We start from the raw sequence: 26,548 nt of genomic DNA on the forward strand, positions 1-26,548 counted from the left end.
GTGAACCTTCTTTTTATTTTACTTTTAAAATTTATATTTTTAAAAAGTTTTTAAAAATTTAATTAGATTCCTTCATTCTAGCCTTTGTACAAAGCAACTTTTGCTTATTCCTGCTCTAGGCCCCGCTTCTTCATGTAATTTTTGAGATAAGAACCTAGAGACTTCACTTGATTTAGCAAATGAAATTAGGCCTTTTCAGAACTGAGTTGGTATATGGGGCGGGGGAAGTGGGGTTAATAGGTGGCAAAATCACATCAGAGAGGTCTGTTTCATATCTTTAGGTAAAAATAACACAATAGAGTAACAAATTGTTCTATAGGGGACAACAGTTTACTCGCCCTGGTGAAATGTCACTTCAGGTGGTGGCGTCACTAAGCAGTGTTCTGTGGAGGACTGCTGGGTTCTCCTAAACCACTGTTTCAAAATATATTACCTAAAGCTGTAGTCTCATGAGGTCAAATAAGTTTGGGAAATGGGGTTGTCACCTCACAGAGATTCAAAATGTATATTAGGTTATTAAAAGCTCTAAGAAGTCCTTCAGTGAAAAAAGCCTGTATATCCACCATTTTCTATCCTTTCTGACTGTTGACATGTCCTCTTGAGAGGCAGTGTCTATTTTGCAATCACTTTCTGTGTATTATAGCTGCATCTAATGACAAACTAATGCCCTAAACATTGGGTAATTTTCCAGAGTTGGCATTATCAGGTAGGAGACAATCATTAACAGTTGTAAGATTTCACTTGTTACTACAAAGCGTCCTCACATTGGAATATGCCCCGTAACTGAAGGGAGTGCGTGACTGTGGCTTCATTTGGAGTAACCTTAAACTAAGGGCGGTGTATAATGAACAGGGAAACAGGAAAGGTCATTTCTCATAGGCAGGAATCATTGGTGTCAATCATTGCCGGAACATCAGAGTTGATTTGATGATTCCCATGTGTTTTAAACACATCATCATTGACAGAAGCCCCTCTCTAGTCAAGGTCACCTTCCACGTTGCCAAATCCAGTGGTTGATGTTTAGTCCTCAGTGGTGGCAGCACTGATGACTTCCTCCTTAGATGCTCTTCACTCTCCTTCCAGGAAACCCGTGTTCTCTCCTGAACTGCCTCCTGCTTCTCTGGCTTCTCTCATTTGCTCTCCTGGACCCTATTCTTTTCTCTCAGTGTTGGAAGAACTGCAGGGTTCTTCCCGTCTCCACATTCACTCCCCCGTGGTCTCATTCAGTCCCGCAGCTCACAGCTCTAAACGCTGTGTTTATGTGACCGTGAAATCTGTATCTCCAGGCAAGTGTTTTAAGCTCCAGACTTGTATATCCACTAGCCTTGAACCCAAGATAGCACGTCTGAGATAGAACTCTTGAGCGTCCCCATTGTCTTCCAGTGTTAAAAGGCCTCATCATATACCTGCTTACTCAAGTCAGATTCAGCCTCGATTTCCATCTTTACACCCTACACCCAACTCATCAGCAAATTCTGTCAGTTTGACTTTCAAAATACATCTTTAATCCAACACTGTCCAAGCCACCGTCTCCTCCATAGTTTATTGCAATTATACTCTTCCTTGTGTCCCCAATTTCATTCTGGCCCCATGTTTTCTCCACACACCAACCTGAGGATCACTTTTAAGCATGTATGTCAGATGTCCCTTGCCTGCTCACAACTCGCCTAATAATTTTACATAACTCAAAAAAAAAAATCCACATTCCTACCATGGCTCACGATCTGGCCCCTCGCTTCTCCTCCAGCCTATTCCCTGCCTCTCCCCGTCCCTCACTGCACTGAAGCCACACTGGCTGGCTTGCTGGTCCTCAGATGCTACAAGCATATTCAGTCTCAGGCTTTGGACTTGCTGTGTCCCCTGCCTGATACGATCTTTCCCAGGTAGTTACTACTGCTTGTCACTTAGGTTTCTGCACAAATGGACAACTTAGGAACGTCTTCCAGATCATCTCTTGACATTCCCTATTGCTGCCCCCTGCTGTTTTTCTTTCACTCAATTATCCCTCATCCACGTTATCTCTGTTCACTGTCTCTGTCTTCAACTGCAGTGTAATCTCTGAGGCAGGGACTTCCATCTCATTTTCTGCTCTGTCTGCACCTAGATCCGTGCCTTGAGCATAGCAGGTGCTCAGTCGATCGTGTTAAGTGAATAAATGAATTCTCTCAAAGACCTTTTTGTCACTATGTCTTCCTCTAGTGAATCTGGTGTACGATGGGTTAGATTGCCACATCCAAATAGCAGAGGGAAATGTGGGAACAGGGTGACTCTACAGCACTCAGAAATATCAAAACTCTTGAAAGGAGATCAGGGAAAAAGCCATAGTTGGTGTGCAACTGACTGCAGTGTGGTGTGAAAACCTATCCTCCTCCTCGTATTCTGATTGTGTGTAAGGGGACAGTGGTTCTCAATCCTGTCTGTGAGAGTTTCGTTTCTTCTAAAATACCAGCCATGTGAACCCACAGTATGAGAGAGACGTGTCTTCGGGGAACATTTGGTCATTTGTTTCTGGGCTTATATAAAAGGAGCAATTGTCTTTGATTATAGATAACACACTCAATTTAAAATATTTTATTTTAGAAAAGGCACTCTTAGATTTGTTTCAGTCATTTTTTATATTCACAAGTTAATCACCATCACCTTAGATGTAGCCATTGATTCTTCTAAATCTGTATAAAAAAGTGGTTTTCTTGAAAAAACCACAAGAAAAATACAGCCGTTTTTTTCTTGCTCAGGTCAGTCACTCTACAGGTAGGTTGCACATGTAAGATTGGCTAGCATCTAGTACTTTTAAGTATTTACAGACATAGTAAAACTATACCCCTAGGCCACCAGCTTTCAAAGGAATTTGGATCTATTTGAATTACAATAAATACGTACCAAACATACGAACAATTTCTAAGTTGCTTATAAGGATGTTTTAAAAATAAAAATTGCTAACATTTATTAAGCAATTCCTGTATCAGGCATGTAATAATTGCTTTACACAAATTCACTTAATTCAGAATTCCTTTGAGGTAGGGTAAGGGTTTTTGAAATGTCATTTTACAGATTTAAGAAAAAACCAGGCTGGAACAGCCTCCATGATCTGCCCAGGACCACGGAGCCCGAAGGTGAGTCCAGTGCTTGAAGCAGGTCTCAGCAGCCAGATCGTCATCACCACACCTGCTGCTGGCAGATGGCGCTGGCTTGCGTGACAGTGCCTATAGTTCCAGGACAGACCTTTTAATGATGGGCACGTGAACCACATCACTTGGACAGATTGCTAAGAATCATGCTCCACTTACTTTTTATGTGTGTCTATTTGTATGTACACAGAGAAAGTGCAGGTCAACTAATAAACACAAGTCACTGTAATGGCCATTTCACAACCTACAGTGGTGTTCGAGTCCTCTTCTTTCCAAGTCGCTGAGTTTGCCTTCTCTGTATTACTGCAGGATGTGCTCCGGACAGGAGCTGTTATTCCTTGGCAGACAGGCACTGCTTTCAGTACATTACACAGCTTGAATTGTTCAGTAGTCCTACTTTTGTTAAAGAACTTGACATGGTATTCAGGCATACCTCGTTTTACTGTGCCTCACTTATTGCGTTTCACAGATTTTTGTTTGTTGTTTTACAAATTGAAGGTAAGACCCTCCACTGGCAAAAAAGATTACAGCTTGCTTTATTGCAATACTTACTGCAGTGGTCTGGAACCAAGTCTGCAATAAATACCCTTGAGGTATGCCTGTAAAGTGTTTTTCTCTACAGGAGATGCAAAGTTTAAATTAGGTATTTTTGAGAAATTCTTAGTGATGTTTTTAGAACTTTTATAAGCTAGTCAATGTCAGTAAAGAAAAATAGAACATCCCGTTCTCCTCGGCAACTTCTGGACCAATAGCATTGATTACTAGCAGGGGTGTGCTGGTAAAAGTTTAAACAGCTGGCTCTCAGCGGGGCGAGGGCAAGCCATGATTTGTAGCTTTTGCCAATTAATGTGGTATAAATACTCCCACCATGTCTCTTCTCAAGCCACCAATACGTTGTCACTCAAAGTGAAATTGAAAGAGATGCATAGAAGCATCCCTTTATATATTATATATTAATATTTCCACCATAGATTAATTGTCATAAACCACCTCAAGAGCATAGACACAGAAAAACTAGTGATGAGTTTTGAGTAGCTATTGCCTTTGCTTTTAAAGTAATTTAAAGTGTCTATAATTCAATTTTTAATAATGGCTGCGTTTAACCACCGCTCTCAAAATGAAATGTTCCCAGTCAGCATTTATGAGCTGGTATGAGCGAGCCCCACATGCCACTGAATTAGATCCCAAAGATAGCAAGAGTCAACTTTTCCTTTTGCTGTTTTACATGATGGATGAAGTACTGATAGCAGCAGGAATTGGAGGAACTTTGGACAATTAATAAAAGCACATAAATCTTGTGAGCATGCCACGGAATAACTTGGGGTTTGTTTTGATTAATTTAAAATATATCTACACACAGCAATGATCACTGAGCTTTACAACTTCAACCTATTTTATCAAACTTCAACTAAGAGTGATCTTCAAACCCAGGGTGTGGTCCACGGCAGGAGGGACCAGTGGAGTGAAGCAGGTGGTGTCGCCTTCCCATCTGGGCATCCTGGACAGCTCGTAGGGACAGAGCTTACCAAAAGTGAAGTAGGGAAAAGGAAGGGAACTTGAATAGCCAGTAAACTAATGATTGGCCCAGGGAGGACCCAGGTACCAGAACTCAATTTAATTTCTTACACACGAGTATATAGTGGGGAACATCGGAACCAAAGCGTGGAGAGGTTGCTTCCACTGCCACCCCAGCTTTCTTCCACACATTGGGTCTCTGCTGGCGCTCAAGAGGCTGGATGTCTTCGCCTGTCTCCTTCACCTAGTTTTACCTCTGGTAGCACTCCGAGCTTTCCATTCCAAGTGGTTTGTCCTGGATAAGAACTACAACAGGAAAAAACAGGCAGCACATTTCAGCAGCTCTGATTAAGTTGCATCAATCATCTGAGAGCTTCCCCAGGCTTTTTGTTTGTCTGCTGTTCTATGGCTCCTCAGGGAGCCAAGTGAAGTCAGACCTCCTGGTTCTGGCAGACTGTTGGGAGAGCCAGTCTGTTGAGACTAGTAGTATCTGGGCTCAGGGAATATGTATTTCTTTTTGTCTCCCATGAATAAGGAACTCATTAGATGTTACTCATTTGATATTCAGCAAATATTTCTTGCACGGGGCCTAAATGAAGGCTCTGCTGAGCGCTGGGCTAGACAGCAACCGGCCCCCGCTGCCTCAGAAGCTAGACTGTAGTTAGTGCTGATCGGGCCCCCCATTGTTCTTTTGGGACTTTAAATTGATTGTTTAAAGGGTGCCTACTGTGTTTCCCCGAAAATAAGACCTACCCCAAAAATAAGCCCCAGTTAAGATCGTCAGCCAGACGGATGCATTTAGTATGTTATGACGATGTTCCAGAAGATGACATGACTATATTTGAATAAATGTAGATTGTTGTACATGAAAAAATAAGACATCCCCTGAAAATACGCCCTAATGCATCTTTTGGAGCAAAAATTAATGTAAGACCCAGTCTTATTGTCAGGGAAACATGGTATAAGACCCGGTCTTATTATCCGGGAAACACGGTATTGCCACCTGCTGAGAGAGGGGACTGCAGACAGCTGATTGGGTTGTGGGGACTTGAGAGCTCTGGGCAGAAAGGCAGAGGCGCGCTCAGGGTTACGACAGTAGCTTTGGGACTCCCGCTGCCTGGGGTCTCCAGGAGTGAGACTGTTCTTAGGTAGCGTCACTGGCCTGAAGGAGCTTTTCATCGCCACTTGGCCTGAAGGACTTTTTGAAAAAGAGATTTGGACTAGAGTCAAAATCCTAAACTGCAAAGAGATGGCCAGTTAGGCTGCTGGGCCAAATTGTAGCCAAGAAGGCTGGAAAGAGTCTTGGCGCATGGTCCCCTGGCACGGTGGGATGCAGGAAGCCAAGTTCACATCCATGCCCCTCTCCTAATAGAAAAACCATGAGTCAGCCGATCCAGGCCCTCCTGCCCTAACAGCGCAGCACAATCGCGTGGCAAAGCAGGAAGAGGGGAAAGGAAGCTGTAGAAAAATAAACATTTCCTTGCATTTTACTTGGAATAGAACAGCATGGGTGGCGTGCTAAGATCCACAGCATTTCCCACATCTCCCCCCCACCTCCCTTGCTCTGTTTTCTTCCTCTTGTGTCGACACAGATTCTTTCCTTACCTGACGAGCGTCCAGGGTGCATCCTGTGGAAAAACAGGAGCAAGATGTAGAAGGTAAAAGCCAAGCAACCAAAGATCACGCCACAGACCAGGAAACTGTAGCTGCCCTGAGCCTGGAATAACTGCCAGAGGGGAAAACACAGACATACAGGCCATCAGAACCTCACATGAAGATGTATTGGAGGAAGCGGCCTCCGGCCTTTGGCAGGTTTTCCAGGCAAGTTGAGTCCCATCCTAGCAGTAGATAGAAACGTGGGTAGGAGGGATGTCTTGGCCTTGTTTCAAGATTATGTTTCTGGAAGAGGCAGAAATCCTGCACTAAGGCAGGAGTTGGACCCAGTGACCCCCGCACTATGTCTGGAACCTGCAGAAAAATCTCCCTGTCTTCCTTTTAAAACTGCAGTCATACTAGGTGTTTTTCTACCCACAAGGCCTGACCAGAACTTAGCAGAGAAGGTATATATGTATATATCTATTAGCCTTTTATTATGGAAAATTTTAGCTCTTTGCCAAAGTAGCCTATGGAACTCCCATGGACCCATCACCAACTTTAGCAAATAGCACGTTTCCTCCATCCCCCACTGAGGTACACTGACGCACAGCCTCACATCTGTTAGATGCAGAGGGCATTGCAGGATGTAACTCTTCCCCTGCCCAGCAAAGCATAAGCAGAGGAATGGAGAGCAGTGAGGAGGGGCATTTTGGGGGCTGGAAGACTTCAGTTCGGACATCGTCCCTGTCAGTTATTAGAAGTGTGACTGACTGAGGGCAAGTCACTCATCTGAGTTTCGGTATCCTACTTTGTAAAAAGGGGAATGACAGTATCTAAATCGTCTTCAGTAAAAAGTAGATGTATTTTTTTTTGCCCCTGGTGAACACATGAACCATGGGTATGTTTAACGAAAACTGAGGGAGTCGGCCTGTGATCAGAGCAGGAGTTTGGCAGGAAAGCTGGGCCCCTTGCTAGTGGCCAAAGACTACAGGAGGTAGGATGAGGGAGTGGCCGGTTGAGAAGGGGTGGAAAAAGGATTCTGCAGCTCAAACCCATCCCAGTCTCGGGAGCTAAACAACATTCCCACGGGGCCCCTCTGGCCCTGCTCCCAGACATGACTTGTGTTTGCTTTGGACTATCACATCCCTTCCCAGCTCCAGGTCCCCCATTCGGAGGCTCGGCTTTCAAGGCTGGCTTAGAAATGGAAACAGGTAACACAGACAGAGTGGGGCCCTGCTAGCCTGCGTTCAGAAGGTGGTTGGCCATACCTTCCCACCAGCTTGGAGGAGCGCTCCCCAATTGGTCTCCCGTCCCCCAAGTTTCCCACATACCCAACCAACCAGCATCTGGAGAGACATCTCGCCAACTCCTGCCCCTGTCACCAGCACTGTGGTCGCACAACCTACCCAAAAGAGAAGGATTTGGTTTAGTAAGAGCAAGTTGAGGAGATAAAAGTCATCTGGCACAGTCTAGGTTGTTTCTGGGAAGTCTGGAAAATGGCATGGCTGCCTAAGAGAACGACTTGGGATTCCTCAGATTTCTCCGACTTTCGCCTTTAATTTTGCTTTGGGGATGCTTCGGTCCTGTTGTCCTTAGGTTCCTTCGTTATTCTGAAGCCTTCAATTGCTCACGATTGTCTTCCTGGTCAATTCCCAGTTACTGAGCCTGCCATTCAGGGCCCTTCCCCATCTGAGCACCACTGACCTTTCCAGAAAGATTTCTCAATCTCCTCAGGCCAGCCCTCTGCTCTGGGCAGAATGTGTTCTCACTGCCCAGGCATTGCCCAGACCAGTCACATCTCATCCATCTGGCAACATGGCACACACCTTCAGAGCCCAAGCTTCAGAGTCAGACTTGGGTTCCAAGCCTAGCTCTATCACTACTAGCTATGTGACCTTCATCAAGCTCTCCCCTTCTGTAGGCTTGGTTTCCTGCCGGAAAGTGGGCACCACGGCGTGTCTTTCCCAGGGTTGCTGTGTGGATCCCTCTGAGGTGATCCATGTAAGTGCTTAGCATAATGCTGGCACATAGTAAACCCTCGAAACCAGGCCAGTTCTCTGCTGAAACCCGTCAACGCTGCCTTCAGGATAGAGTCCAAATGCTTTCATGTGGTTTCCAGGGCCCTTTATAATCTGTCCCTGTTGAGAGTTCAGACTCACCCCTCACACTGCCTGCTCACACTCTATCCTCCAGCCAGAAGCCACCTTCAGTGTCCCGACCCACATACTCACTCTCACCACCAGTCCTGACACGTGTGTTCACTCCTAAACATTCCTCTTCCTCCTCCTCTTTTCAAACTCCTGTTCATCTTTTAAGCCCTAGGTTAATTTCCATCTGTAATCTTCTTCCCCACCCCCAGCACCAAACCTGGATTAGTTCCTCCTCCTCTGTGCTCCATCAGCCGCCGGCACCCTGTGCACCCACTGTCTGTTTACTGGGCAGCCTTCCCCGAGAGAGGACTGTGCCTTGAATTTTAGTTCAGTGGCATATACCACTACTTATTATCTGCATATGGGAGACACTGAGTGTTGTTTGAATAAAACAGAGATTTCCTACTTTGGGCTTGAAGTCCCTCTTTTAGTCTCGCTTACATTTATACCTGTCTCTGTGCCTTTGCTCTCACACTGGTCACTGCCCGTCCTGCCCCACCCTTCCCTGGTATGGCTTTCATTTTTCTTTCTGTCTTTCCGAAATCTAGGCCAGCTCACACCCCATCTCCTCCAGGAAGCTACTTCTAGATTCAACACTGGTTACTCCCTTCTCTGAATTCCAGTGGCGCCCACTGTCTGCTCCCCTCATCCATTCAAAAACATCCCAATACCTTCTGTGCACCAGGTACTGTGCTAAACACTGAGGGCACTTAGAGGAATGATTAGAGTTAGCAAATATACTGACTGCCTGTTCATCTTGGAGGGACAGAGGAGGAGAGATGGAGTGGAGGGCACTCCAGGCGGAGGGTTCACCATGTACCAAAGTGTGGAGGGACGGGAGTTTATGTGCCATCAGGCAGTCGCCAGCTAGAATGCCAGCTCTGCGGTTCCCCTCTGAGGGTGGGAGGAGGCTGGAGAAAGGAGAAGAGCTTCACAGGAAGACATGAAGGGCAGTGGGACCGGCTCTGTTTTAAAGCCGTCCTGCTATAGCTCCAAGGATGGCTGGTACGTGGCGCTCACCCTGACTCCATGTGAGAATCACCCTGCAACTCCTGACCAATTACATCAGACTTTGTGGAGATGAAGCCCAGGCAGTGGGTTTTGTTCCAAGTGCTCTAGGTGATTCTAATGTGGAAACAGCATTGAGAACCTCTGGTAGAGGCAGTTCTGAAGGCAAGGAAACAAGGCAAGATCTGCCAAGGCAGGGATGGAGGTGATCAGGCACCCTTAAATATTCCAAGCAGGTAAGTGATGATAAAAGCCCAGACTAAGGCAGAGATGGAGAGAAATGATCGAGTTTGAGTGATCGTTTGCAGGCAGAATCAACCAATGTAACTACTTTTATTACTGTTAAACTAACATTTATTGATCACTTAAAACTCGGTGGGATATATATAATGTTTGACATATGATGCCAACATTATTTCTTGACTTCATTTACTCACTTGAGGTTTGGGGATTATCCCTCATTATGGGGAACTGAGGTGGGTGTCGCTCTAATTGATCCGACCACCCCCTCCCCCCATACACCAGTTTCCCCCTCTCCTCCTTTAAAGAAATCACTTATCTTTAATGCTGGTTTTCCAACACTTTAGGGCGTCTCTATTTACTTCTAAGGGTAACGTTAACTGTTCAAAACATAATTATTTTTAATTAACTCATTAAAAAAAAAAGATCTGTGGTATATGCATTTGGGAAGCTATAGAAAGGGAAGGAGATTAGTCAAGAGACTTCGAGGTTTCTGACATCAAGCAACCTGTATCACAAGCCAGGTGTGAGTCCTTGTTCTAACCCTGAGTTGAGAACAACATCCATCCGCAAGAACAGTAAAGCGCGGAGGTGCTGTGACTGACAAGGTATAAAACCCCTTTCCGAGGCTGTAACTTCTCCCAGGCCACTTTGCTTTTCTTTGAACTTGGAATTTCCATGCCTGTTACACAAAATGCCAGTTGTGGGTCAGTAGACATTACTACGGAAAAAAAGCAAAAGGAAAAAAGCAGTAAGCTTCTCTGTGGCCTGAAATCACATGATGCAGGTATAATGTTGCCGGGGGAGCTCCACAGGTCAGAACAACCCTCATCTGTGAGCCTGTTCCCACCAGTCAGGAGAGCGTCGTTTCTGTGAGGAGGTAGGTAGGGCAGTGATCTTCCATCTGGAACATCACAGAAAGATGGGGTCTGGGGGAGGCAGTGGCATTGTCGGAGGGAACCGAAATGCCTTTGCTCTCAGCCTGCACACTCACCTTTGTATTGCAGAATGTCCTCAGTGTAGGCTAGCAAGCTGGGGAAGGCGCTACTGAGGAACAGGCCCATACTGGCTGTCCCCACAAACAGGAAGATGACGTTGTAGGGGAAAGCAAGAAGCACCAAGTATGTCACCACCACGCCGACCTGTCACAATAGTGATGGAGGTGATTAGAAATTGGGAAAAGCTGGGCCAAACCAGGAGTCCGCCTGTCTCCCGACGTGGACAGTTCGACCCCAGGAGCAGCGCTGTGACCAGTGTGCCACCCTGTGGAATATATGGGGACTGCACCTTCCCTAATCTGGTGTCTGACAACCAAGCCCTGAGAATATAAGAAAGCGGGGAGGTGACCCCCCCCACGACCATCTCCGCAAATGGCTTGTCACACACGCTTAAGAAGTGCTCGGTGAGGGCAGACTGCCTGTCCCCAAGGTCTTATCTGTAAGCGTAGGGAATTCCATTCAAGTCATCAGCTCTCTGCCCTGCTGGTGCCTTGGTCAGAGTTCGGAGTCCTCCACCTGTCATGAAGAGGAGCTGCTTCTCTTTCCCTAAAAGCCACGAGTTCGCAGAGGACACCTTGGGGTAGCAGGAAAAATGGGGTGGTGGCTGCGGGGGTCCCCAGCCTCTGAGGATCCAGGCAGACCTCCCGGAAGAGGGTCATTGGCTGTGGCAGGCCAGCTTGGCTTCACCCCCGTCCCCCCCCCCACACACAGCACCCCAAATTGTGTTCAACTTTCAAGGGCAGATTGTAACCCATGGTTGGAGGGCCAAGGTGAGGGAGGGCTAAGGTGATGGGCTAATGGACCAGAAATCTTTCTAGTTCAGTCAGAGTCTTTGCCACAGGGGCATATTTTTGTTAAAATAATCCTTTTTCTAAATTCTTTTAAAATGTGTCAGTATAGACAAATTTCCATGCAAAACGCATCTGGGAAGAAACCCAGGCAGCACCGATTTGGAGGCAGAAGACGCAGATGTAAGTACCAACTCTGGTTTTGACCAGTTCTGGGGCCTTGAAGTAGCCAATCTCTCTGATTCTTAGCTTCCTACTCTGTAAAATGCGTTATAAAAGCTACACTAAAGAGTGGTGGGGAGATGACAGCAACGCAGGGACTCTTCATGTGTGAAGCTTTAGACAAATATCAGCTCTACTATTTGTGTGAAGCTTTTCATAATGTCTCAGGAGATAAGGAAAGGAAGCCTTGATTGAGTCCTTTCCTCACCTCCTATGTCACAGCCAACCGCAAGGCCTGTCCACTTGACCTCAGAAAACATCTTAGAATGTTCGTACTTCTCCAAATCCATTCTGAGCACCTCGTCCAGGCTCCACCTCTCAGGCCTGGACGGCAATAGTGGCATCTCACTGTCTCCCTGCATAACTGGCCTCTCTACAGTCCGTCCTTCCACGGAGCGGAAGTGTGCAGGGCTGGGGTGTGCTTGTAAAATGCAAAGCAGATCACATTATTCACCGCTTAAAACCTAAAGGTCTTCCGCCTCCTTTGAATAAAATCTTTCTGCTCCCCACCCCAGCCCTGCCCACCACACACTCCACCCCCAACCCGCCAAGTTCATTCACCCCCTGGGGCCTCTCAGCCAGAAGTACCCTCTGCCAGGAACACTCTCCCCTCTGCTCTTCACCAGGCTGATGCCTCCTTGGTAGTCAGCTCTCATCTTAGGCCGGGGGCAGAACCAGTACTCGGAAGGTGCTCTTCTGCTCCCCTCCTACCACCTGCCGTCCCGCTTACAAACCAGGCACATCTCTAGGCTGGCTTTGAGTCACTCTGAAAATCTCCAGACTTGGGGAAGTTTTAAAACATCTAACTCTTATTTCAGCATGGGTGACAGAAGACTGAGCATGTCCAGGGCAAATTAGCAACTCTGCCAACCAATTCTCCTCCCGATCGGTGTGCCCCTCCTCCCCAGGTGGCAGGGTTGATGCACTCTGGCTCTCATCCTGCCTCCCACCTGCTATAGGCTCCTCATCCTGACCTTCTGGGCCAGAGTACACTCTCCTTTCCCTTGCGCAGCTTCTTCCCTGGCTGACTGTAAGCTCCCTGAAGGCAGAGAACTCTTCTCACAGAACTCGGCACCCCTGCAGCTCCCTGCAGGAGAGCTCATTAGCCAGCAGCAGTTGAGACCCAGGACAAAGCTGAGCACTGGGTCACCATTAATTTAAAACTGAGAGGGACACTGAGGGGTAGTTGCAGTGAATATGAGACAGTCCCATGGCAGCTGCAGCATCAGGAACTTGCTCGGGGCTGTTCCGCTGTAGGCCCAACAGGGTGCCCGCTCAAAGCACCCAAAATGCTTTAAAAGCCATCCAGATGTCCAGGCTCCTCTCCACACCCCCTGAGTCAGAATCCCTGGGGTAGTGGCCCAGAATCTGCATTTTCCAAAAGCACCTCCAGGGGGTCTAATATAGTTGGGAATCCCTTGCTCTCCGATAGTGTTTTCCAGAACTTGCTTGATGACATGAGCCCCTGGGTGTTTGTTAAATAGAGAGATTGCCAGGCCCCTCCCCCAACATTCTGATTCAGAGAGTCTGGGTTAGGCCCCAGAATCTGATTTTACTTTTTAAAAACCATCAGCGCCTAATTCATGTGGCTGCTTCAGACTTTCTTCCTTCTCTCAAACCCAGATTCCACGGCCGCCCCCCCCCCCCACAAGCAGCTGGCCTTGTGTCCACCAGCAGCGCTGGTACCCTCACTGTTCTCTAGCTCTTCTTCCCTGCGTCATGTCCCCCCAGCTCCACGGAACAGGGGCCTCCCTCCTACCTGAGCTCCCACTTCCTTCCCCGCTGCTCTGCATTCCTTCCCCGCCCCCAGGGCCCTCTTCACTCAGCTCCTCTCAGACAACGGTATCTTCACAGACCCCCCTCCTTACAGGCTTCCTCCCTTTCTCCTCTGCCTACAAATAGGCCCGGACCACCCCGACTCCTGTCAAACAAAACTCCCTTCAGCTCAGAAATATTTGCAACACTCGTGCCTCCGCTTCCCATCTCTCTTTCGCCCTCAGCCTCTTGAGTTTGGCTTCAACGTACCCAACCTCCCACCTACCTTCAACGGAAACTTCTTTCTGAAGGTCATAACTCAGCACAAGGCCAATCTCAAGCGCCTTTCTTGGGGTATGGGGTTCTTTGGTTTGTGTAGCCCCAACATTATTTCTCAACCTCCTCTCCACCCAAAACTCAACCCAAGGAAGGCCTTTCTGACAATATATTGGGCTACCTGGAAAGGTAGTGAGTTCCCAGTCACTGGAGGTGTTTAAACAGACTGTGTACCCCTCCTCTGTAAAGAGATGTTATAGAGGTGATCGAAGCCCTAGTGGGAGATTGGGCTAGATGACCTTTCAGGAATCTGTAATCTGGACCCCTTTGTCATAGATGGTGACATAGACATACATCAGGGTGAAAGTCTTAACCCATCGCTCAGGGCCAGACTTCCTGCCTCCTGGGCAGACCGGTTCCTTGAAGGCAGCCTACATGCCAGTCTGGTACTTGAGAATCACCTGGGAGAGTTTCCAAATCCAAGTTCCCAGGCTACAGCCCAGAGAGGGTGATTCTGAAGGCCAGGGGCCTAGGGGATCCCTGGCCTCCACTGGCCACAAGGCTCTGACCAACTGGGCACCGAGGTGAACACGGGGGGACCAAAGCCAGCAGCTGCTTCCCTGCTACTCTTGGCAGGTTGTCAGCTGGGATCTGCCCCACACATAGCAGCAGTCACCTCTTGTAGCCCTTTCCTTTTATGGGTACAAGATCAGGGGCCCAAAGGGAGGAAAGGACTTTTCCAAGATCACAGGGTAGGCTCCACCTCCTGGATTTCCATTCCTTCCACACCAGCATCTCGCCTCTCCACTCCTGTCCTCTCTCTATTCCTCCTGTCCCACCCTATTGGCAGAGTCCAGTCCTGAGCAAACGTCCTGGGGCAGTGGTAGGACCAGGAGTAAATGGTTCTCCTGGGTCCCCAAGAAGTGGAAGGCCACTTACCACATTGATGAAAACCATGGTGGCTGGGTTCACTTTGGAGGAGATGGGAATGGAGACAAGCTGACCCAGGGTGATGAAGCCCCAGAAGAGGCTGGGGAGGTAACCGGCCACCTTGTGTCCCAGGGACAGCGGCTTCTCCACTGCATAGCTGTACACAAAGGTGGAATATGCCCCCTGTGGAGAGACAGGCCCTGCTGAGCACACCTGCCGCACAGCCAGACCATAACCTTGGGAAAGGAAGCCTGGCTGGGCAAGTGTGGTGTGGGTGCGGGGAGGACTGGTCCAGCTCCTAGAGGCTCAACACAGGGTGGGTTTGGGACCAAGACCATACAGTACACACAGGCCCGAGCTGAGAACAGAACCTGGGGTGCCGCAGTTCCCAGACGGCACCTGTGGAGGCCTAGGGGTTCCAGGGAGGTGTATGTCCACAGGGAGCCCATGGGGTCTGGGCACACAAGCACTGCGGCCCCCTTCACCAGAGCAGGGCTCCAGTGCATGTCTTATTTATGAGGATTCCACAGAAAGTGTTTTGTTGGAGGAAATTTGCTGCAGCTAAAACAAACAAACAAAAAAAAGTGTGCACAAACATCTCATTTTATAGATGGGAGGGTAAAGAGAAGTGACTTGCCCAAGGTCACATTGAGAGTTGGAAGCCAGCCAGTACTGTCACGAGTGCTTTCCACCACGTCACCTAAGTTTTCAGGTTCTTTTCTTTGAAGAGTCCCTCAGATGGCAATCAGTTACTTAGCCATTCAAAACTATCCTAATCCAATTCTTAGAGATTTCTGGCAAAAGGCATTAAAAAGTGTAACAGGTCCAAAGGGGGCTGAATAGCTGGGCCAAGATGCTGCCTGTAGCTTGTTTCCAACATGGCTTCAGAAGCCCAGGTGTGGAATGGATTCCAGGAAGCGGAGTTCCCTACAGTTTACCTAGCATGACCTCTGCTTGAGGGATTAGGGCTCTGCTCTTTTAAAAAATGTGGGTATCCTATACTCAGTAACAAATCTATACGCCCCATCTACAGAGTTATCAAAAATACAAATAATTGACCAGGACAGAAGGCCATAGGACCAAGGGGCTGTGAATGAGTCTGGAGACAGTTGCCCCCAGGACTTCTTCTCAGTTTAAACTTCTGGAGTGCTGTACTACTTTGGAGCACAGCACTCCAACCATTTAAACTAAATTTTACAGGTGAGGTCTCCAGGAAACCTTGCTACCCTTCTCTCTGGCCATTCCCAGACTTGAGTCTCGGTGGATGGTCCCCCAAGAAGGTACCCCCCGAGGGCAGGCTCACCTTCATCCCATCGGTCATGAACAGGACCAGGGCAGCTGTGATGTGGATGGCGAAGAAGGAATACGGGGCTCCTTTGAAGTTCTTCCGTTGGCAGCAACTGAACAGGTCCCCATGCGCTGGATGAGACAAGAACAAGGGTGAGTCTCAGCCTCGGCTCCCTTTCCTTTGCACGCCCAGGGGAAGTGGCTGACAGAACCCTGGAAGAATGGGGGGCCACTTACTGCCTCCTACCTCCTCTAGCTTCAACCGTCTGTTAGGAATAGCCCCTGTCCAGAGGTCAAGTAACTTGCCCAAGGTCACACAGGCAGAGTTAGGAGCAGTTTGGAGCCAGAAGTCTGCCTTCCTCATTCTCTTGGCCAGGTTGCTCCATCCCCTGCCTCACCAGACCATTGGTGCCAAGGTTCTTTTCCAACCATTATCACCTGTGACCTATGGTCACCCTCTGGGGGAGGGGTTACCAGAGGAGCCTCGGTGTGGGGCTGTGAGCATGAAAGTTCATTAGAGCCCCCACCTGGGTGTGGCTGAATATTTGGGGACAGCGAGGAAGCGTCTTCCTTCTCAGGAGGCTGTGTCTCCAGGGCGAGCTCATCTGCAGACAGGAGCAGGGGCCTCCTCTGAGGGCAGCAGGTCAGCAGCCGCTCTTTGGACAGCAGATACAGCACAGCCATGGGCACTGGGAGCTGGGGGTGGGCAGAGGGTCAGGAGAGCCTTGTTCCTGTCAGGCCCCCGCTTCCCATGCCTGGCCTACTCCGACAAGCCCAGGTGGCTCATGTCTGCACAGTCCTGGGAGCAGAGAGCTCTTTTCCAAGGGTGCCCAGCTATTTCCAAGGTGTCGCCAGCTATTGCAGCCCTGACTCAGGGCAGGCTGGGTGTCACTGCTGTCCAGCCTTAGCCACATTCGTTTCCCTAAAAAGACAGGTACTTGTCACATGCAAAGCTTGGACTCACACTGGGCTTCCGCCGGCACAGGAGAGGGGCCAGAGATAAACTCATTTCCGCCTGGATCCTGCCGGAGCACGGCCTCTCACACTCTGTCATGCTGGTAGATCATGTGTTGCTTTACAAAGAAGTTTTGCTTTCGTTCATCACAGCTCAATAAAACATGCTGGGGGGAATTATTATCCCCATTTTCCAGATGGGGGCAAATGAGGCTCAAAGTTTTCACTTAGTCAGAACCTATTACAGAACCTAGTACTGTAAGAAGAGACCCGAGTGGTAAGCTACAGAGCCAGCGAGCATGAGTGCTGGTCACACCGCTGACTGGGGACAGAGCAGGACTGGAACCTGGGCATCCTGATTCTGTCCAGTGCCATCTCCACCTCAGAAGTTGTCTAGGTGATGTCACACCCAAGGAGGTTAGAGGTTAGAGGCTATCCTCAGGGTCTTCGTGTCTTGAGGGACATGGACTCCTTTCGATTAACAAATGAGTGCTACGTGCAACACGCCCAATGTTAAGTTCACTGCTATTTACATTAAGCCACTTAGGTTTTATGAACTCCCCTGGGCAGTGAGAAGTGTTTCCTGCTTCTGAGGTTGCCTGGAGAAGCCTCCACCACCTCCCTCTGGTACCCTGGCTGTCTAACCACGCTGCTGCTGGAAGCTCCTCATCCACTCTAGCCTCTGCCCTTGCTGCTGCAACCTCATCTAGTTCCTCCTGCTGAGGAAAAAGGCAGCTCAGGGAGCGGCAGAAGTTTCTCAGAGGCTGAGGGCTCCTCTGGGCTGCCAGGCGAAGCTGGCAGGTAGAGGTGGAAGTCAGCAACTGGCGGCCCCTGCCTGGGGCTGCTCTGCGGGAGCCTCTCCTAGCCTGGAGCCAGCTTGGTTCCCACGGGCATTTTCTCAAGTCACCTGAACACCACCCCTGTGCTGACACCTCCCTGGGGGCACCTCGGGAGCCTCCTTCCACACTCAAAAATAAGTCAAAGTCAGACTCTGCCTGGCCGAGTTAGAGCCTGAATGGGAGGAGACAAATCCAGCCTGAATGGGAGGAGACACAACCCCTGCCCTCAGGAGTCCCAGGTCTGAAGGGGAAGATGAGGCCCTCCCTCTAGTCTGATGGGGGAAACAGGAAACCCACACACAGAGTCCTGCAGTGGCAGAATGCCTGGGTGAAGGCCAAGGGGAAACAGCTGTAAAAGGGGTGCGATCACTCAGGTGGGGCTTTCCAGAGAGGTGGGTGGTGGGCAGGACTTTCCAGACGATTAGCTGGCAGTGCCACAGGAGTACACCCCATCTGTAGAAGCCCATTCAGGGAAGGCAGGCGCCACCTAAAAGTCAGAGTGCCAGGTGGGCTGTGCCTGTGTGTGTGTGTGTGTGTGTGTGTGTGTGTGTGTGTGTGTGTGCGCGCGCGCATATGCCCACATGCTTGCACAGCCTCGTTTTCCTCTGTGGTGGACTGTTTATCTTCAGACACAAACCCACGGAGAAGTCCGGAAATCCTGCAGCAAACAAAGTGCCTCCAGTCTGTTCCTCATGGGGCAAGAGAAAACAGACCCTGGGCTTGTGCTGGACCTTCCGGCTTCCTGGTCCCAGAGTCCCCGCCTTGACATTGTACTGACAGTGAACCTCCCCTTCGCAGGACCCCTTGGAGAGCACAGGCCCAAAGCTGCATTGTTTCCAAAACAATGATGGGCACAGCAGAAAAGGGAAGGAGCAGAGGGAGAGATGGGGGCATTTCTGAGAGCCCCCAGGGCGCTGGGGCTCCAGACTGGCCTGGCCTCTTGTAAGGCCCTATCAGGGCCTTAGCCAGTGATGGCGTGACAGCCTCGGCCCTGCTGCTCAGTGGCACTGGGGTGCCTCAAGAGCCCCTTTCAGTGCTACCCGCACAGCGTTGTTCTGAGGCCCAGCGGCAGCTGGGTAGCTGCTGTCATGCCTGAACCCAGCCTCCCTGCCTCTGGAAGGGTGACAAGCATGTTCAGTGCAGGAGAAGCTCTGAGTCAGAGTGCTAAGCCACATGGCGATGCCATCCCACCACAGCCAGCAGGCCAACGGCCGCCTGAAATACCCGCTAGGCCCAGCCCATACTCGGCCCAAGCCAGGAGGCCAGGGCTGCTCCTGACACTGTTCCCCAAGGGGGGCAGGGCTTGGGGTGGGGGAGTCTCCCCACCTCTCCCTCTGGCCCCAGCCTGGGCTAACATGGGAGAACCCACCTTGGGGTGGGGGAGTCTCCCCACCCCTCCCTCTGGCCCCAGCCTGGGCTAACATGGGAGAACCCACCTTGGGGTGGGGGAGTCTCCCCACCTCTCCCTCTGGCCCCAGCCTGGGCTAACATGGGAGAACCCACCTTGGGGTGGGGGAGTCTCCCCACCCCTCCCTCTGGCCCCAGCCTGGGCTAACATGGGAGAACCCACCTTGGGCTGCACAGCATCAGAGGAAGTTTCCAGCAGAGACCAGAGTCAGTGCTGACATGGTAGGGGGGGATGTGAGCTGGGGGTTCAGAGGGCACTCAGTGTCCAACCCAGTCACAGTGCTGCCATCTCCCTGCTCTGCTCCCACCAAGGTGGCCTTGGCAGGCAGGGTCCCTCAGAGGTCGTGTTATTTATCTCCCGGCCGCCACAGGAGCACCCCTCACAGCAGGGCACAACACAACCCCACCAGCTATGAAGTGTCCTGGAGAGGAGCTCGGTCTGGTCTGCGATGCTCTGGCCCAGGGCTGGCTTCATCTGACCTTGGAGGAGAAGGGCACGTTTCCCACAGAGCTTCAGATGACTTGAAATTTGACCTTGATTTCACTAAACTTGTTCACCGCTTTACCTCCCTTGGGAATCGCAATCACAGGGTGTCACAACTGAAGGACCTCAGAGATGATCTTCTGCAACCCCTTGGTGTTCAGATGAATCCTGAGGGGTGAGTTCTCCCACCCTCTCGCCTTCCTGAGGACACACCTCAGCCCCAGCCCATTTCTCAGAATCAGAAGAATCCGCACTGAGAGCTGGTATAGACGTACATGCGACTACCTTCTAGTCCCCACTCAGCCCTGCCCCAGTGGCACTTACGTTGATCAGGGCCATGATCCAGAAGGCGTAGGACATGTGCGTCTCTGCCCCATCCTGTGGGGACACCCCAGGCAGCGTCTGGTTGGACCAAGTCCGGGCTGTAGTGTGGGGCTGGCCCAAGACCCTGGACGCATGGAACAGGAGTCTGCCGGAGCTGGCGTTGGCTGTGCTATTGGCAGGCAAGCAGTTGGTCTCCGACAGGAAGGGGTCAGCAATCAGGGGACTCAGCAGAGCCCCAAAGCCCACAAAGAAATGGAGAACCTGGGAGGGAAGAGAGGAAGGATGGGGGGATGTCAAGCTTCATACCCCATTCCCCACCTTGTGTCCCATCTGGGGAGCTCCTGCCTGGGCAGAGTGGGGAGCAAGGGAGTGAGAGGCAGGAGAGGAGAGGAGTGAGGTCATCTCAGCCACCTGCTTGTTCTGGGACAACTTGGTGACAGCGGCCAATCCCCTCCCTCATGCTCCCTCCTTTCCTGAATCTTAACCCCCAGAGGGGGGCTGTTCCCATGTTAGCATCAAAGGGAAGGAGGCTTAATAAAGGGAAGGGCTGGACTGGAGTCCTCGGTAACCGGTAACCGGGAGGACAAGAAAACAAGACATTCAGCGAGAGGGAAAGAGACAGGAGCAAAACAGCAAGGCCTCCCGTCACTCTATTTCCTAGTTTACAAACCACTTTCTGGTTCGCACTTAGATTCCCATGACCACCTGCAGGCAGGGCTCATTACCCCATTTTACAGATGAGAAGACCCAAGCCCAGAGATAGCTGGTCAAACTAAACTGAGACCCCGGTGCTCTTTCTGTGTCACCACCCCGGCCTAGGAGCAAAGACACTGAGCCCTGGGGAGAGATGGACAGATGCACAGGGCCCTCCCCACCACCCAGCCCCACACCTGCCCAGTGGGTTCACCTGAAGGAAGACGGCCGAGTCCTTCTGGTAGATCCTCACCAGCTGCATGTTGGCCACAGTGTCAATACAGCCCATGGCCAGGCCCGCCAGCGCCATGACGGAGGCCAGCACCTTCACGTCACTGCAGAACGGAATGACGGCAAACACCAGGGAGATGGCCAGAGAAGAGGTGAAGAGGGCCCACAGCGATTGGGCCTGGCTGCGGTCACAGAGGGGTGAGGTCAGTGGGGGGCCCAGAGCCCCTCAAAGGGAGCCCTTGTCCTCCACATACTCGGTGGCCCTGGGGGACAGTCCCCCCACCCTCTGGTATCTGAGGAAGGAGCTCTGTCACTCAAGCTATGGGTTGTGGGCAAGATGTTTAATGAGCCTCAGTCTCCTCTGAGAACAATCCTTGCCTCACAGGTTGGTTGTGAGGACTCGAGAAACCATGTAACGGGGAACACATGGGCCTTAACAATGCATAACTGCTATTATTTTACTTATAAGCAACTTTATATTGTTTACTTATAAACTATTAGAGGGGAATCTGCTTTGAGCATTTCACGGGAACTGTGCCACATGCATGAAACTGGAAGTGGGCTAGGGGATGGAACCTGAACCCCAAATCCCTGAACTGCTGCAGGGCGTCCTCCCCCTTGCAGGTCCAGACCTGAGCTGCATGAACCAAAGCCACAGCTGAGACATCTGGGTAATTCTGTGACCCTTCTGTGGGCAGAGGTGTTGGGTTCTGTGCCTGGCAAGAGTCCGGAAAGAAGGCCCTGGCCATCTCCACTGAGAGGTATCCCTTCAAAGAGCCCACAGCAGGCCGGCTGAGGGCCTGTCCCCCATGAGCGAATGAATGGATGAGTGAACAGATGAATGGAGTGTTTAGGGCTCTGTCAAGGTCTTTTCGGTGACTCTGTCCAATAACCAGACTCCCAGAGAAAGGTAGGAAGCCTTGTATTTTCTGGGACAAGGCTGAAAGGCTGGTGTGGGGGGAAGGAGATTGGGCAGTGTCAAGGTTCTCAAAGGAAGAGGCTGTGGAGGAACTTTATCAGATTATGAAAATTTGGGGAGCCCTCAATCAGCCTCTGTGGCTGCTGGACCTGGAGCGGGGATGGAGTACGCGGTGAGAAGACATGTCTGAGTTTCCAGCACATTGAGGAAAAGAGAGATGCCTCCAAAAGACCCTCCAGGCTGTCTTTTCCTGGGGGCTCTTGCCTCTCACCCCTTGGCTCTCAGCTTCTCATCTTGCCAATCTTTGATTAAATCCTTTATCAGAAGGGCTCTGCTGATAGCAGCAGTTCGTTATTTTCTCTTTTCTTGTTTTCACGTTGGTCCGCTGGGCAGATGACTGATCGTGACCCCTGCCTGCTCCCAGCTCAGAGCTGCGTGAGGGGAGAGGGAGAGTTCACTTCGCCTCCCCCTCGCCCCCACTTCCTCCGCCCCCACAGACTGTGAGGAAAACAGGGAGGTTGTGTTGTGGGAATGCCTGTTCAGGTCCCTCCTGATGACCCCTGTCCCCCCTGCATCCCTGCTTTGCAGTCCCTCAGCACTGCCAGCCGGGGCCGCCCGCTTCCTGAGCTTCAGGTGTTTCTGCTTCCCGCAACCGGGTAGGTGCATCTTCCTTTCATCTGTGTTTGACACAGAGGTGATGCCCACACCTCTATAGGCTGCAGCCTCTCATAATAGCTTTCTCTCTCTCTTTCCCCTCCTTTCCCTGAATAACAGACTAGGCAGGCTCCTGGGTGGCCTGACTTCAGGAATAGCAAGAGGGTCCCCTCTCTCCCCTTCAGATGTTCCCTGCATTGACCTGGTACACAGGGAGGGGTGACGTTTCCACCACCTCACCACTCTGCAGTGAAGCGCGGATGTCCCAAGTACAAATTCTCTCTTGAAGAATTAACACATTATTATACTGTCCTGAAAAACCTGGATAAAAGTGGTTAGTAATCAGTCCTGCAGCAAAGTCCCGAGGAAACGGGGCCTGGGACCAGTCACTGACATGGGAAGCAGCTGTGGGGAAGTGTGGGAAAAGAAAATAAGTTTACAGGACAATGACCAACATTTGTTTAGAGTGTCTAAGACACTGGTGCACATGACAGTGCTGTGAGGGGGACTGTGTAATTGTTGACCCACGAGTAAACTGAGGCTGAGAAAGTAGCACACAGAGCCTGGACTGAAACCCAGGTTTTCTGGCTTGATATTCTCTAAGCCATGCTGTTTTTCCATGGCGAGACAGGATAGAGGGAAGGGAGGAGAGAGAGCGAGAGAGAGAGCTGGTTCTGGGCCACAGATCCAGCCAGGCTGGAGCATGAGGCCAAATTCTGCAGTCTGGTCTCAGGAAGCAGCGGTGAACAGCTGTAGTCGCTAGAACATGAGCCCGCAGCGGTCCCTCTGCTGCTGTTAAGGGAGCTCCACATGCTTCATATAATAACTGCTGGCTCCACCACAGGCCTCCCAGGCATCTGCCGCTCCTGTTCATTGTGGGAGCCCAGACACCGTGCTTGGCCCCGAGAAGGTGCTTAATCTGAGTTACTGGATGTTGCTAGTGAAACTGGAGCAGTGCTTGAGGAAGGCTTGTCTTATCACTGTACACACGGTGGCCTGGAGAAAGGGACTGGAGCCTGTTAGGAGACCGACGTGGGATTGTATAGGAGTGACAGAGACGCAGATAGAGACACAGAGACAGAGACACACCAGGAAGGTGCTGAGTGGAACAAGGAGGCTCAGGAGATGGGGAAGGGCCAGTGGCCAGCGGGCTGCCCTGTCAGGTCTCTGCTCTCTCCCATTTGTATCCTCTCACCTTGTCATTCTTCAGAAGGACACTCGATGCCCACAGGGTGTTTTCTTGTTCCCAGGCCCAGTGACAGGCAAGAGGGAGGGATAAAGAGAGAACAGGTGGAAAAGAGAGGCTGGAGGGAGACTGGCCTGGGAAGGCCCCTCCCTGCGTCCCCTGCCACCCCCTGGACCATGTCCAGCTTGCCACCCGCCAGCTGGAGCTGAGGAGGGCCAAGCCCATACTGGGCCTGGGGTTCCTGGGCATGAAGGGGATGGAGACCTGTTCCCAGTGAAAGGACAGCTGCAACTCAGGAGACCTTGGGTTTGGATCGCAGGCTGCCGCTCTCCGTTGCTTCAGCAGGGCTGTGCCTATGCATTCCAAGTCAGCCTGAGCAAGTTTCTTTAGAAGAGCATGTCGCTGCCAAGCAAAAATGAGTCCCAGATACATCCCAGAGCCAGACTGAAATACACTAATCGGCTTGGTCACTTAATGGTTTGGTCACCAGCCCCTTCCAGGAATGTGGGTAATTGAACATTATGAAATAATGTCAAAAGAGCTTAGGCAGTGAGGATGCGGCGGGATCTGCAATCAGACTGGTCCTACGCCCACCTCTGCTCCCTCCAGCGGGTGGCTGAGGGCAAGCCACTACACATAGCCCTCTGATAAAATGGGGACAGTAGGCTCTGCTCCTGAGGCTGCTGTGTGGCGTCAGTGTGATGTTCTAGCTAATTCGCCTTTGCTCACTTACTGGGATCTTCCCCCCCACACCTGTGGCCCCCTCCCAGATGCTCACCCCTCCACGCTGGCCCTGGGCTCCCCCAGAAAGCACTGCCAGGCCCAGAGAAGCATATCCTGCAGGAGGGGAGCAGAGGCTGGTGCCAGCTCCTGGAGTCTCTCCCCAGGCCCTGCCTCCGTTCCTGCTGCAGCGCTGTCTGGAGTGACCCAGGAGGCTGGTCCAGTAACTGCAAGAGTGACAACAAGGACCTACCCCTCATGTTACAGATCAGGAACCCATCCCAGGCAGGCAAGGAGTGCTGAGTAACGCCAAGCAGGGATCCAGTTTCTTGACTCCCAACCCAGGCAAAGGCCTGCGTAGTGTCACTGATCTGCCCTCCCCAGGTTCTGGTTCAGAGGTGAATTAGGCTAACAGAAGAAGGGTCCCACTCCCAGGAATGGCCTAAACAGTCCAGGGAACCCTTCCTTAGGAAGCCTGAAAAATGTCCAAGTTACTCATTGACAGCTCCACATGGAAGGCGCAAACGGGGAGGGAGGGCAGGGAGCCAGGTCCTCCCCCAGCCTGGCAGTGGCTCTGCTGGCCCTGCCAGTTTGCTGTGTGACCTTGAGCACACTGCTGACCCTGTCAGCCAGGTGGTCTGCCTTACCCACAGGGCACACGTGACCACCGGGACTTGGCCTTCCTGTGAGCATCTGCTCTGGCCCTCTAGGTTCTGTGACAAGATGAGGAGCTGCTTGGCTTCGAAACAGGGGAGGGGCCCAAGCAGTAAGGTGTCAGCCAGACTGTCCTGCCCCCCACTGCCCAGGGGTGGGGAGAATTGCTGCTGAGGCCCAGCCCCTTACCACCACAGACTGAGTGACCTCAGGTTGGAATGAGTGACCCCCAGAAGGGGCACTGATATTCTCCTCACATTTTTGCCACAAGGATCCCCCTGTCTGCCCTGGATGATCTCCTTCCTTGAAGGACCAGGGGACGGGCAGAGTGCAGAACCGAGGAGGAGTCAGAGGCATCCCCAGAACCTCTGCACCCCAAAAGGGCAGGCAACCCCCAAGAGAGGAGGGGGAGCCTGGGACAAGAAACGGGAGACAGGGCACCCCCTGGGCAAGCTGGAAACTGCAGCTCAAGCCAGGGAGTAGTGAAGGGGCAGCTTAGACTGAGGAAGGGGCCGGAGGAGCAGAGGCCTCCTCCAGCTGGGTCACCCTTACACTGACACCCCAGCTTATTCAGGGCCCTGTTTTAAGGCTGGGGGTACCAGAGGGAGGAACAGCTAAGCTTGTCTTGGGGACATCCCTACCTAAGGCAGGACTACTCTGGTAGACTCAGGTTGGGGCTGCACCCTTCGCATGATGACGTGCCCTGGCCCAATGTGGTGCTGGGCTCGCAGGGAGTGCTCCTGACACATTGGCCGGACTTGCACTTCTGTCAGCCTATGACACGTCTCCCCCAGTTCTCTGCATGCATGGCTCGCTCCTGTCATTCAGGTGTCAGCTCAAATGTCACCTCCTCAGAGAGGCCTTCCCTGACCTTCTGTTACTCACCCCCAACTCTGCTACTCTCTGTCCTTACCCTGCTTTATTTCCTTCATTTTACTAAAATAGTCTTCCAGAAGGTGAGCTGCATGAAAACACAGTCTGGCTCAAGAGATATTTGTTGAATGAGTGAATAAAGGGGTGGGATGTGTCTTGAGATGTTTTTTTAATTAAAAAAAACCTGAGATAAAATTTACATACCATAAAATTCATCTATTCGAGGTATACAATTCAATGAATTTTAGTATGTTCACAGTTGTAAACCCATGACCACAATCTAAATTTAGAGCAAAGAGCAAGATAAATCTGGACCCATTTGCAGTCACTGCCCACTCCTCTCCAACCCCCAGCCCGTGCAGCAATTTATCTACTTTCTGTATCTGCAGATTGTCCTGTTCTGAACTTTCGTATAAATGAGATCACATAGTGTGTTATCTTTTGTGTCTGCCTTTGTTCATTCAGCATAATGTTTTCAAGGTTCCTCCACGTTGTAGCATGTATCAGTATTTCATTCCTGTTTCTGGCTGGATAATATTCCATTTGATGAATATACATGTTGATGGACATTTGGTTTGTCTCTACTTTTTGTCTATCATGAATAAAGCTGCTATGAACATTCATGTATAAGTTTTTGTCTGGACATATGTTTTTAGTTCTTTGAGGCATATACCTAGGAGTAGAATTGTTGGGTCATATGCTGAGAAGGGTTTTTAA

The 26,548-nt window shown here is 50.8% G+C and overlaps 1 protein-coding gene across 4 annotated transcripts in view; it reads right to left on the reverse strand.

The window, feature by feature from the left end:
* Positions 1–2,556: 2,556 nt before the first annotated feature.
* SLC60A1 (solute carrier family 60 member 1) overlaps positions 2,557–26,548 on the reverse strand; it is a 28,820-nt gene continuing 4,828 nt past the window's right edge. Inside the window, exons 1-10 of one of the 4 annotated variants that reach the window (XM_019752494.3) lie at positions 23,594–24,321; positions 20,809–21,007; positions 19,902–20,162; positions 16,421–16,589; positions 15,910–16,025; positions 14,616–14,789; positions 10,632–10,779; positions 7,571–7,641; positions 6,249–6,369; positions 2,557–4,949 (exon numbers count right to left, since the gene is read on the reverse strand). In XM_019752494.3, coding sequence (XP_019608053.1) covers positions 4,894–4,949; positions 6,249–6,369; positions 7,571–7,641; positions 10,632–10,779; positions 14,616–14,789; positions 15,910–16,025; positions 16,421–16,589; positions 19,902–20,162; positions 20,809–21,007; positions 23,594–23,601 — 1,323 coding nt within the window. In that variant the 5' untranslated portion in view covers positions 23,602–24,321 and the 3' untranslated portion in view covers positions 2,557–4,893. The other 3 variants (XM_019752491.3, XM_019752490.3, XM_019752493.3) reach the window with 3 other exon arrangements.

This window comes from Rhinolophus sinicus, chromosome 11 (assembly GCF_057876585.1).
Source record: "Rhinolophus sinicus isolate RSI-liver-muscle chromosome 11, RSI-T2T, whole genome shotgun sequence".
NCBI lineage: Eukaryota > Metazoa > Chordata > Mammalia > Chiroptera > Rhinolophidae > Rhinolophus > Rhinolophus sinicus.